Source organism: Emydura macquarii, unplaced genomic scaffold, assembly GCF_026122565.2.
Source record: "Emydura macquarii macquarii isolate MOO-44397 ecotype Brisbane River unplaced genomic scaffold, CSIRO-AGI_Emac_v2 contig_1644, whole genome shotgun sequence".
NCBI lineage: Eukaryota > Metazoa > Chordata > Testudines > Chelidae > Emydura > Emydura macquarii.
The window spans coordinates 18,719,332-18,736,616 of NW_027131781.1; the positions used below are offsets into that span (position 1 = coordinate 18,719,332).

General features: G+C 39.3%; 1 protein-coding gene across 2 annotated transcripts in view; it reads left to right on the forward strand.

Annotated features, from left to right (window-relative positions):
* Positions 1-17,285, forward strand: part of FBN1 (fibrillin 1) — a 207,301-nt gene that overhangs the window by 171,832 nt on the left and 18,184 nt on the right. Inside the window, exons 46-58 of one of the 2 annotated variants that reach the window (XM_067555802.1) lie at positions 2,843-2,968; positions 3,414-3,530; positions 4,419-4,547; positions 5,745-5,864; positions 6,817-6,942; positions 8,973-9,122; positions 11,602-11,667; positions 12,419-12,535; positions 12,766-12,885; positions 13,960-14,082; positions 14,487-14,618; positions 15,988-16,113; positions 16,763-16,969. In XM_067555802.1, coding sequence (XP_067411903.1) covers positions 2,843-2,968; positions 3,414-3,530; positions 4,419-4,547; positions 5,745-5,864; positions 6,817-6,942; positions 8,973-9,122; positions 11,602-11,667; positions 12,419-12,535; positions 12,766-12,885; positions 13,960-14,082; positions 14,487-14,618; positions 15,988-16,113; positions 16,763-16,969 — 1,659 coding nt within the window. Of the gene's footprint in view, positions 1-2,842; positions 2,969-3,413; positions 3,531-4,418; positions 4,548-5,744; positions 5,865-6,816; positions 6,943-8,972; positions 9,123-11,601; positions 11,668-12,418; positions 12,536-12,765; positions 12,886-13,959; positions 14,083-14,486; positions 14,619-15,987; positions 16,114-16,592; positions 16,970-17,285 lie in introns of those variants that run through there. The other variant, XM_067555804.1, reaches the window with a different exon arrangement.

A 17,285-nucleotide genomic window follows, 5' to 3' on the forward strand; every position in this document is an offset into this window, starting at 1 on the left:
ACCGTGGCTGGCTATGGAATACCATAATATAGCATGTAAAGATTATTTGAATCTCATTAGATGACCATATAATATTTGTCTAGCTTTTATTTAATTAATGTTGAAAATGAAAATGAGAATAAAATGATCTAGAAGAACTTATATGGTCAATGTTACAGTCAGAAAATTTGTAAAGACTGAGTAGATTTTCATAAGCACACATGGCAGTTAGATATCTAAGTAGGCTATGTGTGCTAATCTCTCCCTAACGCTCCTTCTTTGAACTAGTTCTGTTGTGCTTAACCCTTTCATTAGGAATTTCATCTTTGGAGTTGAGGTCAAAGAAAACTACTGTTTTCTGGCCCTGAAAATTCAAAAACTTCCCAAGGAATGTGCAGTATTTTCCCATTCCTCTGCATAATCACTATGGTTTGCATTATCACTCGCTTAATGTGTTATAGCACACTATTTACTTCTCAGATTATATCACAGATAAAACGCTGTCTTTTAGGAGTTTCTGATGACAAGGTGATCTTATCTACTAGGTGATGTGCAATAGCTAGCTTAGAAAGTTTAAGAATAAGCTTTTCACACTCTTATAGACTTAAACAAGACCCTAGAGGTTATTTTAATATACTTATTGGACTGGGACTGCAGTTCTCTGTTCCATTCACTGTTTTCCAAGGATGACATCATAGCAAGAATTGCATTCTTGTTATCTTGATTATTTAAAGAATCACAAAGATTTTACGGAGGGTTGTGTGCCAAGTAGCTGTAAACATTGTGTACATTTCTGGACAAAATAATAATTACAAAGGAACTCGGTAAAGTTTTCCTTGGATTTTCTGCTCCTAAGCTCTTGAGTTTTAGGAAGTGCACTTTTCCTTGCAGTGCAGTTTTGTATTGTTTTACAAGACCTTTGTGGGAAAAGGGTGTAGGGGCAGAGAAGAAAATCACTTTGAGAACTAAAGCTTGTTTTGTTAAGATATATGGCAACATGTGCAAATGTTTAGCATGTTGTTAACATAATTGTTGTTGTAACTCCATTATAGCAGAACAGGAAAACCAGGGGAGGTTCTGATATGAGCCACAATACCCTAATACAAATTGGCGCAAGCATTACTTCCCTGTATTTTGCTCTTATTTTATATTTAGTGAAAATAAGGTGAAACAATCACAGTCAAAATAAAAGTGGTTGATAAAGAGTTAGGTCCTGCAAAGCCCTGAGCAAAGTGCCCAGCAACCTTACTGAGTCAATGGGAGTTCAGAGTGCTGTGCATCTTGCAGGATTGGGCCCACAGAGCAGCTGCAGCATAGAAAATGGTAATACTAGAACTGTGTGCTATTATATCCAAAGATGACCTGTTGCTGCCTCAAATAGGTGGAGTCTTTACTCCTCTCAGTATCTAAATAGAATTCTTCAGGTGTTACCTGTTATGGCAAGATAATTTTCATTCAAATTCCTTTCATAATGCTTCAGAGATTGCAACTCCCAGTTTTGAAATCATCCTAATGTTCTCTGTCCATCACAAAGAAATTCCCAGAGTCTAGGACGGCCGTGAAGTTTGAAGTGTAACCACTGCAAATTGTGAAGACAGAACAGGGGACTTATGCTTAATGAATCTCTTTATCACCAGGAAGAAGCTGCTTCTTTCTTTAGACTGAATATAAGGGAAAATTACCTAGTAGCCAGATTACCTAATTACCAGATCTGTTAGACTGTAAAATAGCCCTTACAGAAATGGGGTAACCCCATCTATTGAGTAAGTTAAAACTAGAATAGATAAAATTTAGTCGTCTACTGAATGGAACCAGCCCTCTTTGGAACGGAGGGAGACAAGATGACCCTACTAGGTTTTTTCCATCTCTACTTCCTGTTGTTATGAGGAGAAATGAGCTGAGTAGTAAACGTTCTGCTTCTTGATATGTGTTTTGCTGATTGTTGATTAAGTCCTGACCTTACAGAGGAAAGCATTCACAGAAATGAGTAGCCAGATATCCAACTGGTGCAAAAGGCATCCTGCTATCAGAAGGCAGCATGTCATGCAGTGGGCCCGCACTGCATGGTATGGCACTTTTTGATGCTCTTCTGTGCAGGATGGTGCTATTAAGCATTTGCTGCTAATGTCAGGAAATGCGCTGGCCAAATTGTGTGCCAGACATGTCCCTGTTTCAAGCTAATCACACCCCCATTGATTGTGATTTGCGTAGTATCACTTTAGATGAGATTTAGATGCAGCCAGACTTGTGTGCACCATTGTAGCAATGTTATCTATGCACCACTCTGCTTGCATGTTGCATTTTGACTTTTTGTGACCCTAGTGCAGGTAAGGTTAGATTTTAGCTCCATTTCTCTTTTGTCTGAGTTCTCTTATAGTTAATCAAGGTGGTCATATTACAATCAGTACCGTAAGCTAATATGTCTGCAAGCAAGTAGTGTTTTCCTCTGGAAATATGTATAACCATAACAGATATAGTTTCTAAACCTCCCAAACCACTGCACAATTGTTTATTCTATTGGTTTACAAGCTGTTTAATTCAGCATAAGAGAGGTTCCCTGCACACAATTACACTGTATTATTTTTATTCCCATGGCCAAACAGCGGTGCTCTGTTGTTGTAGAAATATTCACTTGTAAATAATTTTTTCTGATTTTTTTCCAAATCTGCAAATGTTGCAAAAATTAATTTACATCAAATACTCCATTTTGTGTTAACAAATTAGTATTTTATTGCCATAAGAGAACAATTGTCATTTTAAATTAGAACCATGAATTGGACCCTAGTTTTCATGGTTGCCACTAATAGTTTGTTTCTGGCTTTATGGTTTATGGAACAATTTTCAGGATGCCTTTTATTTACAGATCGCAATGAATGTCAAGAAATTCCCAATATCTGCAGCCATGGCCAGTGTATTGACACCATTGGAAGTTTCTACTGCATTTGTCACTCGGGATTCAAAACTAATGCTGACCAAACCATGTGCATGGGCAAGTATCAAGTTATGCTGTTAGTTTAATGAATAAGGGGTTTGAGGCCTTTTCTCTGTCATTGTAACTGCCACATCGGAGTAGACCTGTGGTACATTTCATCCAATGACTTGCTTCTGACAGCTTGCAAGCCTCTGGGGAGACTGCAGATCCCCTGTAGACAAGATTAGTTTATGCCTCCTTTGCAAAGGACATGATGGCAGCTAGCCATAAACAAACTGTGGATCGGCCCTTGCTCAAGAAACTGTCTTTTGACTGTATCAATCAACTGTATAACCCTGTCTCAAAACTTTCATTCTTTAGGAAAGCTTAATCTTTATTCTACCATTTGCTCTTTTAGGGATGCAAGATTAGTTTATTTCTTCTGCACATTGTTTGGCTATCTGGCCTTTCTCTTTATTATCAGTTAGTAATAAAAATTCTTGCTGGTGCTTCTCTTTCATAGATATTAATGAGTGTGAAAAAGATCCATGTGGCAATGGAACGTGCAGAAATACCATTGGCTCTTTCAACTGCCGCTGTGACTACGGATTCATCCTCTCACACAATAATGACTGCGTAGGTAAGGAGGTACTAAAACTGTTTCTGAAACCAGTCGAGGTTTTCTAAGACTGACTGTCTGTTCTCATTACATTGACATAAACACCATCTTTTCCCATTGAATTAGAATCCCAGCTGCATAGTCAGTACTGGTAGAGGTAAAGAGGAATTCGTTTGTTCTGGAATCCAGTTTATCAATCTCGTACTACACACAGTGTAGTTGTAGCTGTGTCGGTCCCAGGATATTAGAGAGACAAGGTGTGTGAGGTGATATCTTTTTATTGGGCCAATAAAAATAAATAATTAATAAAACAGAAGTTGGTCTAGTAAAAGATATTTACCTCACCCACCTTGTCTCTATAATCTCTTACTATGAAATGTACTCCCCTCTTCTGGCAGCCACTTGAACATCATATGCCTTCAGAATATACAGCCTGTCCTAAAACTTTTTTTGGGGGGGGAATCCCATAAAACAATCAAATAGTTGCAGTTTTTCCCAGTAGTTTTTGAGAAAAGCAAAAATATGTATGATGCACAAGAAACTGTTTTCACGGTCCTTGGGAGATGACAGAAAGGGACAGGAATATTGTGGATTTAAAATCTATGCAGCTTCAATTAATGAGATTCTAGTGTGTAAAAGGCAGTCTCAGTCTATGGCCTTACTGAAGGCAAATGGATTCCATATGAGAGGAAGAACTCCCGCTTGCATATCCCTTAGAAGGCTCAGAGCCCACATTTGAGGATAGTGCTCTACATTAAGAGACAGATAAATAGTTATGCCGCTCTGAATGCATCAACATTGTGCTGTGAGGATGAAAGTCAGTTTAATAAATAGAATTCCTTCTTACATGTATTTAATCGTGAATATTTGTCACATGTTTCTTCTGTTAATTTTAGTTTTTTGTTTTAGATGTGGATGAATGTGCAAGTGGAAATGGGATGCTCTGCAGGAATGGACGCTGCATAAACACAGTTGGGTCTTTCCAGTGTCTGTGCAATGATGGTTATGAGGTGTCCCCAGAGGGCAGGACCTGTGTTGGTGAGTCTCTAATCAACTTAGAGCCTCCAGTGCCTGGCATTGGTTTACTATGGCAAGAGGACCATAAACCCTCGCCACATGGTCCCAGGTCAAATGATGAGAAAAAAGCAGGTTAGAGAAGTTGTCCCCCTGCCTTTTAAAAAAGCACAAATACTGTGGGAGCATGCTGCATTTAATATTGTATTCCTGGAAATACTCATTAAGTTTTTGTGCATACAGGCAGGAAGGAATTTTGCTCTAGGACTGGCTAAAACTACCTATATTTCCTCTCTCTGGGAATTTTTTGGTCAAATACCTTGGAGGCCAGGACCTGTAAATCTAAAACCTTTTTTAAAAAGCATCTTGCATATATTTTGAGGGAAACAAACAGGCACAGTGACTTTCCCAGATTTTCCCCTTTCATGGGAATCAGATTTTACTTCATTCTTTTATAATAGTTATTATTAATTATTCTTAATAAGAATGTATATTACCATGGCATTTTACAAATGTATAGTATGGCACCTTTCTTGGCCAGCGCGCACACTTGCATATGGGCCTGATCCTGCAGATCCTTTCTCCCTCCTGAATGCTTACTCCTTTGTGTAATCCCAGTGACTTCAGTGGCATCGTGCAGGGACTGAGCACACATGCAGTTGTGTTCCCAGGATCAGGTCCTAAGGCAGAACATCAAAGCAAGACAACAGGACACAGAACAACAGATCAGGAAAGGCGGGTGGTGGGGAGTTAGTGGTGAAGGGAAGAAGGTAGGCAGGACTCCTGGAGGAAGCAGATTTTAAAGAAGGTGAGAGGGGATGCTAGGAGGACATGGTGGGGGAGACTGTTTAAGGCAGGGGGAGCAGCATAACAAAAGGCTTTGGGTGCTTAATAACAGAGTTCAGCGTTTGGTGGCACTTCACACTTCTTGGGTGCCTGCTCCCTGCCAGGTATGTGTAATCCACATATATCCCTGTCCATGCCTGACATGATATCAACTGATATTGATTCCTGGGCTGAAGACTCTTAATTTTTCTTGATCTATAATCTAGCAAATAGCATCTCCTTGTAAAAGATGACTGCCTTCCTGCCCTCACAGAGCTCCACGCGTGATAGATGCTCCCATCCTCTTCGCTGGGAGGTTTGCACTTGACTTGAGAGCAGCCTCAGTAATGTAGTTCTGAATGTGAGCTAATTGTGCCTTCATTTCTTTGCTTGCAGATATCAATGAGTGTGCAGTAGAGCCTGGTAGATGCTCACCTGGCACATGCCAGAACCTGGAGGGGACGTATAGATGCATCTGTCCTCCTGGATATGTTCTGCAAAATGACAGGTGTGAAGGTATGTAAAGATCATTCGTTTTTCATAATGGTAGCCTGATCAAAAGCAGCTTTCAGGCCTAATAATATAGAATCATAGAAGATTAGGGTTGGAAGGGACCTCAGGAGGTCATCTAGTCCAACCCCCTGCTCAAAGCAGGACCAACCCCAACTAAATCAACCCATCCAGGGCTTTGTCAAGCTACACCTTAAAAACCTTTAAGGGTGGAGATTCCACCACCTCCCTAGGTAACCCATTCCAGTGCTTCACCACCCTCCTAGTGAAAAATATGTATAGTCATGCCTCTCTTTAGACCTTCAGGTGTCATTTTTAACCCTTGTCAAGTGTCTGAACCTAATATAAAAGAATCACTCCAACAAAATAGTGTATACTGTAAACTTTATATACAGGTGTGCAGTATAATTTATATGATGAACTATAAATAGTTTTTATTCTTTTTTAAAAAATAGAAAATTAAATTAATCCTTCCAGGCTATGTAGCCACAGATACTTTTACCTATTTGTGGGGCTGCCCATTAGTCTTTCTAGGCACCTATCCCTATGGTATCTAAATATAAGTATTACTTTTCTTTTGGTAATGTGCATTGCTAGATAGCCTGTGCTGTAATCATTCAGTACTTACTCAAGCAAAAATCCCATTGACTGCAGGACATAACCCCTGGAAAGACATTTTTAAAGGCTTATGTGGCCTGGAGATGCTTCGTTATTGAAGGTGTGCCCACTGGAAACATCTTTGGAAATTAGTCCCAGATTGCACACCTGGATTTCTATCTGTAGAGCGCTAAAGTTTATTTTCATTGGGGCACAGGGATTTGCTCTCAGCTGACAGTATATCATGTAATACCTGCTAGAGCTCAGTTACTATGCTGGGTGTTGTCAATTACATTTTGTGTTTTACAGCTGCCAGTACAGCAGTTTTGATTGCTGAAGTATTGTGTTACTTTTCTTGCAGATATTGATGAGTGTGTAGAAGAGCCAGAAATCTGTGCCTTGGGTACATGCAGCAATACTCCCGGCAGCTTCACATGTCTGTGCCCTGAAGGGTTTATAGTGTCTTCCACAGGAAGAAGATGCCAAGGCAAATTTATTTCATACTTTTTGGTCTTTCCATATTTATTTACTTTTGGTTTACTAAAAACCGTATTAAATGTCTGTTTCTCGTGTAACAAAGAGGCTGTGGAATCTAATAGCGTTTTTTACAAAGAAAGCGTGGTGCTTATATATTCTGGCCCAAATTCTCTTCCACAACTGTCTCCTCAGCACAAGAAAGAGAGGAGCAATGAAGAGTGAAAAGCTAAGGGTGAAGCACAGAGTTAAGCAATGAAACCCTATCCACTTAAATCCTTTCCTCACCTGCCTAGAGAAAAAGTTTAGAGATCTTTAAAGAGGAGGAAAAAGGTGGAAATAAAGATTGAGGTGGCTACTCTGAACTTTGAACAGACACAAAGTGTATAGAATGGGAGCTGAAGATGAATATGTAAAAGACCTTACACTAGAGTAATACTAATATAGAAAATGAAAAGAACAGATTGGATGGACGTGAATGTGGTTTAGCAGATGTTAAGTAGTGTCAGATATATGCTAATCCTCGCTGGAAAATGTGGTAAAGAAAAAATTAGAAGAGTCTTTGAAAGCAGCATTGTAAGAAGAGTAAACACCCTCTACTTAAAAATGGGTTAGATGCACTTGCTCTACCGGAATCACATGCAGTGTTTTGAGCAAAAACATGAAAAGTGATCAAAAGCTGAACAGCTAGGAATGGAAAGATGTAGGCTTGTTACTGCTTGCACAGAAGTTCAACAAACTAAGGAAAAGGGCATCTTGAAGACTCTGAAGAAGCTCAAGTAGATACAAACTTCCCAGCTCACAAACAGATATCCAGTTTCATAAATGCAATGTACACTAGGCCCAGCAAGAATCACCAGTGGCAAGACCTTCCAGGATCTCTGTAGTTATGTTTGGCCCAGGGCTGGGATGCTTGTTGATACCATAGTGAGCTCTTCATCCCATGGCAGCTAGAAGAGACTGTGGTTCCGGTGAAATGAATCCAACTTGCAGTAAATATTTGGTTTGGCACAGTGAAAATAGTGGTGAAAATAGCAGTGCTGTCTGAGCTGCACTTACATAGTTGTGTTAAGCCCGTGTGCTATCAATCTCTTCTTTTGAAAAGTCACCCACAAAGCAAAGAAAATAATCTTAGAAGTAATACAACCTAATCTTTTCTTTTATGAAAGAGGACAAGTGTTTCATGTGGATCGTCACAGAAAAATTAATTTATATCGGAACATTGAACTTCAAGCATTGTGTTTTTTCTGAAGAAGGTTGTTTTTGAGTGTACTGAGCCAAACAAGCTTCTGTTTAAAACTTCACATTACCTTGAGCTTTTCTGAAGTCTGGACAGTGCCCAGCACTCATCTTGCAGCCAGAAAACTGGATGAGCAGCTGCTTCTGCAGCTGACCCTTATGCTGTTTTAGTGCCAACCTGAGTAGTTGCCAACTGTCTGCCTGCTGGAAGCATGTAGTCTGTGATCTCACTTCTGTTCCAGTGTGTAGGTTACCCAACATATAAGACCACAGTGTGGTATCATAGAACCAATGGGCCTTTATATGTAATTGGGTAAAGAACTGAGGTAGGGGGAAAGTGCTATTGAAAATTGCCACTCCATTATTTATTACATGCAGCATTATATCAAGCTAATAATGTTTTTATTATTTTAGTTTCCATGTGGTTTATTAGCTTAAAGATCATTGCTCTAGTAATAAAAGGTAAATACATTAAGCTAATATTCAGGGAGATGCAGGAATGGAGAGTGAGGCTGAGAGAAGCACAGCTCTCCTCCTCTTCTAAAGCAGTGGGGAGCTTGCCCTCTTCTCCCTGGCTAGAGTAAACAGCTCTCTCCCAGAGGTCTCCTCTTCCTTGGCTGGTGTAAGGGGAGCTCTCTCTTCTGTTTCAGTCTGCTGTAACCACTGGCCACAACAATGCTTTTTAAGATCATCCAGATGGAAGCTCTTTTGTAATTTAGAAGTTTTGATTTTCACATGCCAATTGCACCAAGTCCCAATGCCTTTAATGCAGAACTGTATTATAATGTGCTTTTGTTTGTGCAGATCTGAGAGTAAGTTATTGCTACACCAAATTTGAAGGGGGCCAATGCTTAGTTCCCAAATCCAGAAACCATTCCAAGCAAGAATGTTGCTGTGCCTTGCAAGGAGAAGGATGGGGTGACCCATGCGAGCTCTGCCCACAGGAAGGAGATGGTACGTTATCAGCTATAATGCAATCATGGTATTATGGCTACTCAGAACTGAAAAAAAAAAACAATGACTTTGAGAATCCATAGAAGTGGTAATTAGAAAAAGGAATTATCTTCCTCAAGGAATGGTAGATTATTTTGTTTGACCATATCGTGTGATATTTCTCTTAATAAAGTAAAGGCCTTTGTGCTATAGAAAGGCACACAACATACCTGTTTCTCATAAAATATTTGTAGTATTTCTGGGTTATTTTATGGAAAGTAAGTCAGATTAGTCTACAAGTGCTCTGCTCTGGAGCTTTCTAACGCTATGCATTTTTTATTTTTAAATTTGGGTAAAATAGTATTAAGTCCTTGCTAGTCTGTACATTTAAAAATCTATGGGACGCAAGTGAATTTCATCTAAACAAAATGAAATCTAGAAATGGCTATCATAAATTTGAAATCTAATCAGTTTTTTTTTAAACTGTAGATCTAAAAGTAGGTACAGCCATTACACTCGGCTCTCTGAATCTCTTGGCAAGTCTTTGTAGTTTTACAACAACATTTTCTTATTTTTAAGTTTTTCTCCATCTTATAACTATGAAAGACTCAAATAACAGGGGGAACAATGAAACTTATTATTCACTGCGGCTCTCAGTTAGGAAAGTGTTGATGTACAGTTTTTTATTCAATAGACACCTAGAGAATTCACAGTGTCCGTGCTATTACAGTACAGTTGTGTTACAGGTACGTTCATTCAGAATGACAGATTGCGATTAACAGTATCACTATTTTCAATGATATGTTAATGCAGGTCAGCTCATGACTAAATCATGGAGATGTTGAGCAGACTACACTCTCAGAAGCCAAGAAACAAAACATCAGATTTCCCTGTTGTGCTATTTCTTGAAGGTTTATTCCCTAAATGTGTGTAGTTAAATTGCCCTATCTGTGTACAAGCCAAAAGGGTAGAGTGAGTTAGAAAAGCATAGTGAGCTTCAAAGTGTTTTCCTGAAGTGCCTGCACATATGTTTTTCCCAGTCTGAATTGTTCTCAGATGACAAGATCAGGGTTCTTCAATTTTTTTCATCTTTAAAAAAGAAATTGCTTACAAATTTCTGAGCCTAGAAAACCCACAACTTTCTTAGGATGGATGATGCAGAATTTTTTAAACGTTGTGTTCTGTCCCTTGATGCATTCCAGCTCATCCACATGAAATGCGCCCCTGAGCAGGTGGTTAGCCTAAGGCTTATGCATCACTTATGCCCCATTTTAAGCCCTACTTTAAAGGCAAGCATGATGCATAGTCCTTGTGCTGTGACCCTCTGCATGGGGCTGAATCTCACCCTCTCTCTGAGGAGCACTATGCTATCGTACACCACTTGGTTTTGTTTCATTTCATTTTATACAATCTCAGTAAAAGGTAGCTAATATTTTGAAATTAACTCATAAAACAAAACATCAGCAACTATGTGGGGCTCTTGTATTTTAAGCCTACTCATTGTGTATTGAAATACTTCAAAGCAGAATATTACCGTATCTTGTGAAAGGGCCTGTTATATTCTGATTGTAGAGTAGATAAATAATATCTCAAGATGTACCTGAACTACAATTTCAGATCCAAGACTCCACTCTCCTGAACAAAAACGTGTGGGTGGGATGAGAGATGGCTTTGGATTCAACCCCGAAGCTTGTGGGGGGTTTTGTTCAAGGTCTGACTCAAAGTCAGAAGGGTTCTAATTTCTGAATCTGAATTGATGGTAAAATTATGAGCACATCCATAATCATTACATTTTGGTTCAGTGTATTGGAAATTTATTTTTTTTTTTAAGAGTGCCTAGAGTGTGCCAAGTGACGCACATAAACAAAGGGAAACATGCTCTCCACACCAAAGAGTGTCAGCAACCTGATTTTGCAAGACTTCTGTCATTTGAAATCTTGCAAAAACAGCTCAAGTGGTTTTGCTGACATCAAACTAACTGTACCATAAAGTTACTCTGAACTCAGACACCACCTCCTCAGCCTATCTGTAATAAAATCATTACTTGATGTATAAAAGGCAGCTATTATCCTTGGCTCTACAGGATTCAACATATCGGTTTACAATCAAATCAGACTGTATTTTCTTCAGAAATCTAGTTACAAGAAAAAAGAACAGTTATTGACATGTTAATGCTCTTAATAGAAATGTCTTCCATAAGTACAAAATAACAATGCTAATTATTTGTAAGATTATATGTGTACATGATAAAATTGAAGTGAAAATACAGTTACTTTATATGCAAAAGAGTATAAGTATGTACAATTTATATACCACATTTGAGTGTGTATGTGTACACGAATGTGTGCGTGTATACGCATTCTCCCCTGTTAAATGTAAGATGTAAATGAAAGCTGCCAGTCTGGAATAACAAGAATGCATCTCACCGTACATTAAGCTGATAATTGATGTATCTCATTAGTCGTTGTGACATGGTTTAAAATACACATTTCACTTACAGAGGCATTTCGTCAAATTTGTCCATTTGGAATCGGCATCCTTATTGGACCAGGGGATGCACGGCTTGGTAAGTGATTGCTGCTCTGAACATGACCGCATGGTCATAACACTGGTGGGCAACTTCCTGTCTATCAGCTTCCCTCCCTCCCAGTTAAAAGTCACTGCTCTACAAATGTTTTCAAGAGTCATGGATTTGTTTTGCACAGACATTTTGCAAGGAATTATTTATACAAATTTCAAATTCAAACTTGAACTTCTCTCCCACTCCATTAGTTAACCTAGGGGAGACCATTCTCCGCCTTAAATTATATTGACCAGACATACCAGGAGGAATCTGGAGACCCTAGAGAATGGATCCTTGCTGCATATTTCTCCCTCTTGCAGGCATTATATCCAGCTCATCTATAAGAAATGGCTTTAAACTTTTAGTACTGAAAACCACAGAGTCCCAGTTCCCCTGTATACATTCTTGGGTCTAACTCCCTCCAGAGACAAACAGCACTCAAGCCCTGAACTTGTGGGTAACTCTTTTAATATCAAGAGAGTGAGATGGCTGCTATGTCATGATGCCTCCTCTCACCATGATGCTTCTTAAGAACATTCTTTATCTGACCTTTAAAATCATTGCAACTTATGTGCCACCTCTGGAAAATCTGGTCTGAAAGTTCCTGTTGCCCCTCATCTAAGCTAATCTACTTTCAAATATTTTCATTGTGAGTTGTGGAATATTCAGTGCTAAATTCATGTTTGTCACATTAGATTTGACATTTAATCAGTTTCACTAACTGTAGCCCTTTTATGTTTGTTTCTGGACTAAGATGTGGATGAATGCATTGACCCGGATAACTGTAAATTTGGGCAGTGTATCAACACGGATGGGTCCTTCCGCTGCGAATGTCCTTTTGGTTATATCCTTCAAGGAGTTGAGTGTGTAGGTAAGTATGAGTGTTGTATTCTAATGTATTTTAATGACTCCTAATTCCCCAAGTATAACATTAAAGAATAATAGTGATATGTGATTCCTATTTAGGAGCCTTAGCGATTTCTTGTTTTCAAACTGATGTTCATGAATAATCCAGAATCCTTGCAGGTGAACAGAGTCAAAAGGGCTTGCAGCTTCAGCCCACTGTAACATGTATTCATGCCTTGTTTTAACTGCTTGCAGATACTGATGAATGCTCTGTTGGAAATCCATGTGGAAATGGAACTTGTAAGAATGTTGTAGGTGGTTTTGAATGTACCTGCGATGAGGGATTTGAGCCAGGACCAATGATGACCTGTGAAGGTGAGACTCTCAAATGCAGTGGTCTTTCAGTTGCAAATTTATGGTAGAACAACAGTAACTTTAGAAACAATGGATAAGTGTATGGGTGCCAAAGCAGGCAAGCTAAGGATATTGCTGTGCAATGTTTCCAGCCGTCGGTTGCAGACCGCAGCCTCTCCCCATTCCAAACACAGTAGAATATTTAGCTCCTGCTTCCTAACCTAAATATAAATCCTTTTACTATATTAACCTTTCTCTAATGGGAAAGCTAAGCGAGCAGCTTCTTCATGTTCTGAGCTAGTGCCTGCTGATGGATTGCCCAGATGGGGGTGACATAAGCAAGGTCTGTTCAGTACCTGCCCCAGAAATGTTACTGATTGTATTCATTGTGCAGGCAGCTTTGATGTGGGAGTTCAACCCTCCTGTCACCACCTAGTTCTCTCCAGCAGTGCACAGCACGGTAATTCAACCCCCTGGGTTGGCTTGTGCTACTGTTATAAGCACTGAGGGCCTCATTCAGCTGCCACTGAAGTCAGTGAAAAGACCCTCATTGACTTCAGTGGGAGGTAGATCAAGTTCATAAACAGCAGAATATAGTTTCATTCAGATTACACAGCATGTGCATAAATACGTTTCAGGTGACGTTGGTCCTCATAAGGATAATATTTAATGAAATGCAGTCTATGGAATACTCTGTTGTCTTGTTGGTAGCTAAAATAAAATGCCTAGAATCAACAACACACCTGTAAGAGTTATCATAGATCCGGGGGCAGGTATTGACTTAACACAGATTGTATTTTAGCAGAACAGAGCTGAAAACTACTCACATTGCCAGATTGGCACTGAAGGCAGTGAAACGTTGTGTTTGATTTCTGCTGCCCTGCTCGCATAAGGAAATCTAGACAAGCAGGGATGTCTGTTGCCCTGCTCCTCTGCAGAAGTGCACAGTCAGTAGAATCACAGATCTGACAGTAAGATTTAGTCCTGAGCAATTTGGCATCTCTAACATTACTTAACTAAACTACATACATTCTCAGCTGATGTCTTTTGCAAAAGCACGTTTCACTTTGCATATGCTTGTTTGTCTGAATACAGATATAAATGAGTGTGCTCAGAATTCGCTACTGTGTGCCTTCCGATGTGTAAACACCTACGGATCATATGAATGCAAGTGTCCAGCTGGTTACGTTCTTAGAGAAGACCAGAGAATGTGCAGAGGTAAGGTTTCACAGTTACAAGATAATGTGATTTCAGGCAGCTTGGGGTATGATTCTCTCAGTGCTAGCAGTCCCAGGTACAAATCCCCAGGGAGCCTGGGGAAAATCCTTGGTGAAATTCTATGGCCTGCCCACATTATGCAGAAGGTCAGACTGGATGATCATATTGGTTCCTTCTGGTCTTAAAATATATGAATCTATGGAAATATCTATGGTAATATCTGTTTAAAGGGTTTTCCACATAAGTAAAATCAATTACCTCCAGACCAGTAGGTTCTGATTATTAATTTAGTATAGCAGAAAGTAGTTGTTTGTGATTTCATTTTCAAAACAAAGAGGTTATTGTGAGTTTCCATGATAATCTCTCTTTAAGTATGTATAATACTGTAATATGAACTCTTTCAGATCAGAATGAATGTGAAGAAGGAATTCATGATTGTGACTCAAAACAAATGGAGTGTAAAAATCTGATTGGCACTTACATGTGCATATGTGGACCAGGATATCAGCGCAGACCGGATGGTGAGGGATGTATAGGTAAGTGAAATTGAGGTGTTAAACCTCTAGGAGATAGTAGTTTTCCCAGTAAAGCTGAGCTGAATTTCAGATAACAGAGCCAGATTCTGGAGAAAAATGAACAATTTTGGATTTGACTAATTATTTAAGAATTCAGGGGGGGAAATCACTCATCTAGCTGTATAATTGTGCCCATGATTGCAGGTAAAGGGTCATGCAGAGCCTACATCTCCACTGCCTTATATCTGTGGTCACATATGGAAAATAGGTATATAATGCTACCCCTAGTGTTCATGAATGGAGAATTTGAATCAGGCAGCATTGTACAGTCCCTTTGTACAGAGGTTAATGACTACACAGGCAGTTAGAGAATCAGGTCCACAGGCTGGATATATTCCAAATTCAAGCAGGTGAAAACCAGAAAAGAGAAGAGCAGAGAAAATGACAAACTAGCATTTCAAAATATTTTATCCAAAACAGTCTGTCTTCTGCTCCCCTCTGCCTGAGAGTTACAGTGCCCGTAATCAGCTGTCATTTTATTTGAGATATGTGCCACAGTGGTTGTCCATGATTTGACATAGAGAGCAGGAGCACCGTTTCCTGCAAGCATACACTTTTATTAAACCTGATCGCATTTACCACTTGATAACAATGTAGAAAGACAGTATTAAGCCGCCGTTTTCAGAAATCTTTCTGTAGGATTGCATCTCTTCTGTAATCAGACATTCTGGTCAGATTTTCAGGTGCTAAACACCACTGAAGTTAATGGAGCTATTCTGATTTACAGCAATGGACGATCTGACCCTGTCTTCTTTGATTATGTTGAAATACAAGAAAAAACCTAGATCCCTTCCAATGAGGTCCCTAAGTATTTATCCAATTTATCCATTTAATGTGTATTTTTCCCATTATAAACCACCAGTATATAAAAATAGTAGATAATACAGAGCTCTAAGGTATAATGAATCACAAGGTTAACTCTACTGTTTAATAAAAATCCTCTCCTTAAAATATCATACAACATTGCATCTTGACTGCAAGCAATGTTATATCTATATTGTTTTTAAACTATGCATGGAACTCAAGGCATGTAGCAATGGCTGCTCAATAATTTTTGAATAAATAAATAATGTGGAAGATGTTGCAAGGAAATCTTAGAAACAGTGTGTGTGATATGGGTTTACCTGTCATCTACTTAGATCAATCCATCCCTTGCAACACTGAATGTCAGAGTGTTTTAAAAAGGTCATTGTTCATGTCTGTTTGTTCCATTTCTTGCCTTCCTCAAGTTTAACCAGTGAAAATGCACCACTTCAAACCTTCATGTTGGTTTTTGTTTAACATGTTTATGGATTTTATTTTTGTCACATTATTTAAAAAAAAAATACAGATGAAAATGAATGTCAAACCAAACCTGGGATCTGTGAGAATGGACGTTGTGTCAACGCAATTGGAAGTTACAGATGTGAATGCAATGAAGGATTCACTGCCAGTGATACGCAGAATGAATGCCTTGGTAAGTGCCAGGGTAATGCTTTAGCAAAGCCAATTAGCATCTTCTTACCAGAAGTCTGCAGGTTGCCAAATCTCTGATCTGCAGTAGGTTGGGATTATTTCATTGGTTAATAATATATTAATATTTTTTCAGAAGTCCTCAAGAGTTTGAGCTCAAATAATCCTGGGTCAGGTTACATGTATGAGTGTCTATAGGATGGAACCTTCTGTAACTAGGCACCATCCTGGCACTAAATTCTTCCGGTGCTAATTGTACGCTTGTATCAGTTGGTTAGAGTGCATTGGCTTGTTACGAAAGCCTCCTGCTGATTAGTATCAGTCAGCATGGAATTACTCTGCCCTTTCCTCTATGATGGTTCTATGTGTCAGTCAGCCCTTCTTCTTTTCTGGGTTCAAACAGAAGCACATTTATTTTCTAGGCACACTGTGACTTTACTCCTACCCTCTTACTAAATGTCTTGTCTCCTTTGTTTCCCTCAGACATCATGTTCTCTTTCTTGCTGCTGCTAGACTTTCACTCTCACTTCCACAGTCCCAGGGTTAAGTATGCTTCCCTTTCTTTGATATTTCTGACTAAATTCCTAATATGTCATGACCCTTCTACAATCATTGCCGCTAGTACTCTACTTGCAGCATAATTTGTCTTTCAGACAACAGGGAGGGCTACTGCTTCATTGAAGTGTTACAAAGTCTGTGTCAAATTGGATCAAGCAATAGGAACTCTGTCACGAAGTCTGAATGCTGCTGCGACGGCGGGCGAGGCTGGGGACCGAACTGTGAGATCTGCCCCTTCCCAGGCACCGTGGCCTTTAAAAAGCTTTGTCCCCATGGCCGAGGATACAAAACCGATGGAGCAGGTATTTCTGTCTGTAAAAGGTTAAGGGAGAATCTACAATCAAAAGACCATGTTACTTTTGAAATCAAGTGATAAAGTATAAACTCCATGTGCTGCACCTTTTGTGAGCACACTGAAATCCTTTATTGAAACATGTAGACATTTAGGTCCGAATTTTCTGCAAGCTTTCCAATGATGAGAATGCAGAATTTCCTGTGGACCTGTGTGCATAGGCAAAGAGGTATTTGTGCAGCCAGCTCAAGTGATTAGGCATCATCTAAATCCCGAATTTCAGCAGGCTTCCCAAATGGTTTGCTTTCAAGACATATGTTTGAATA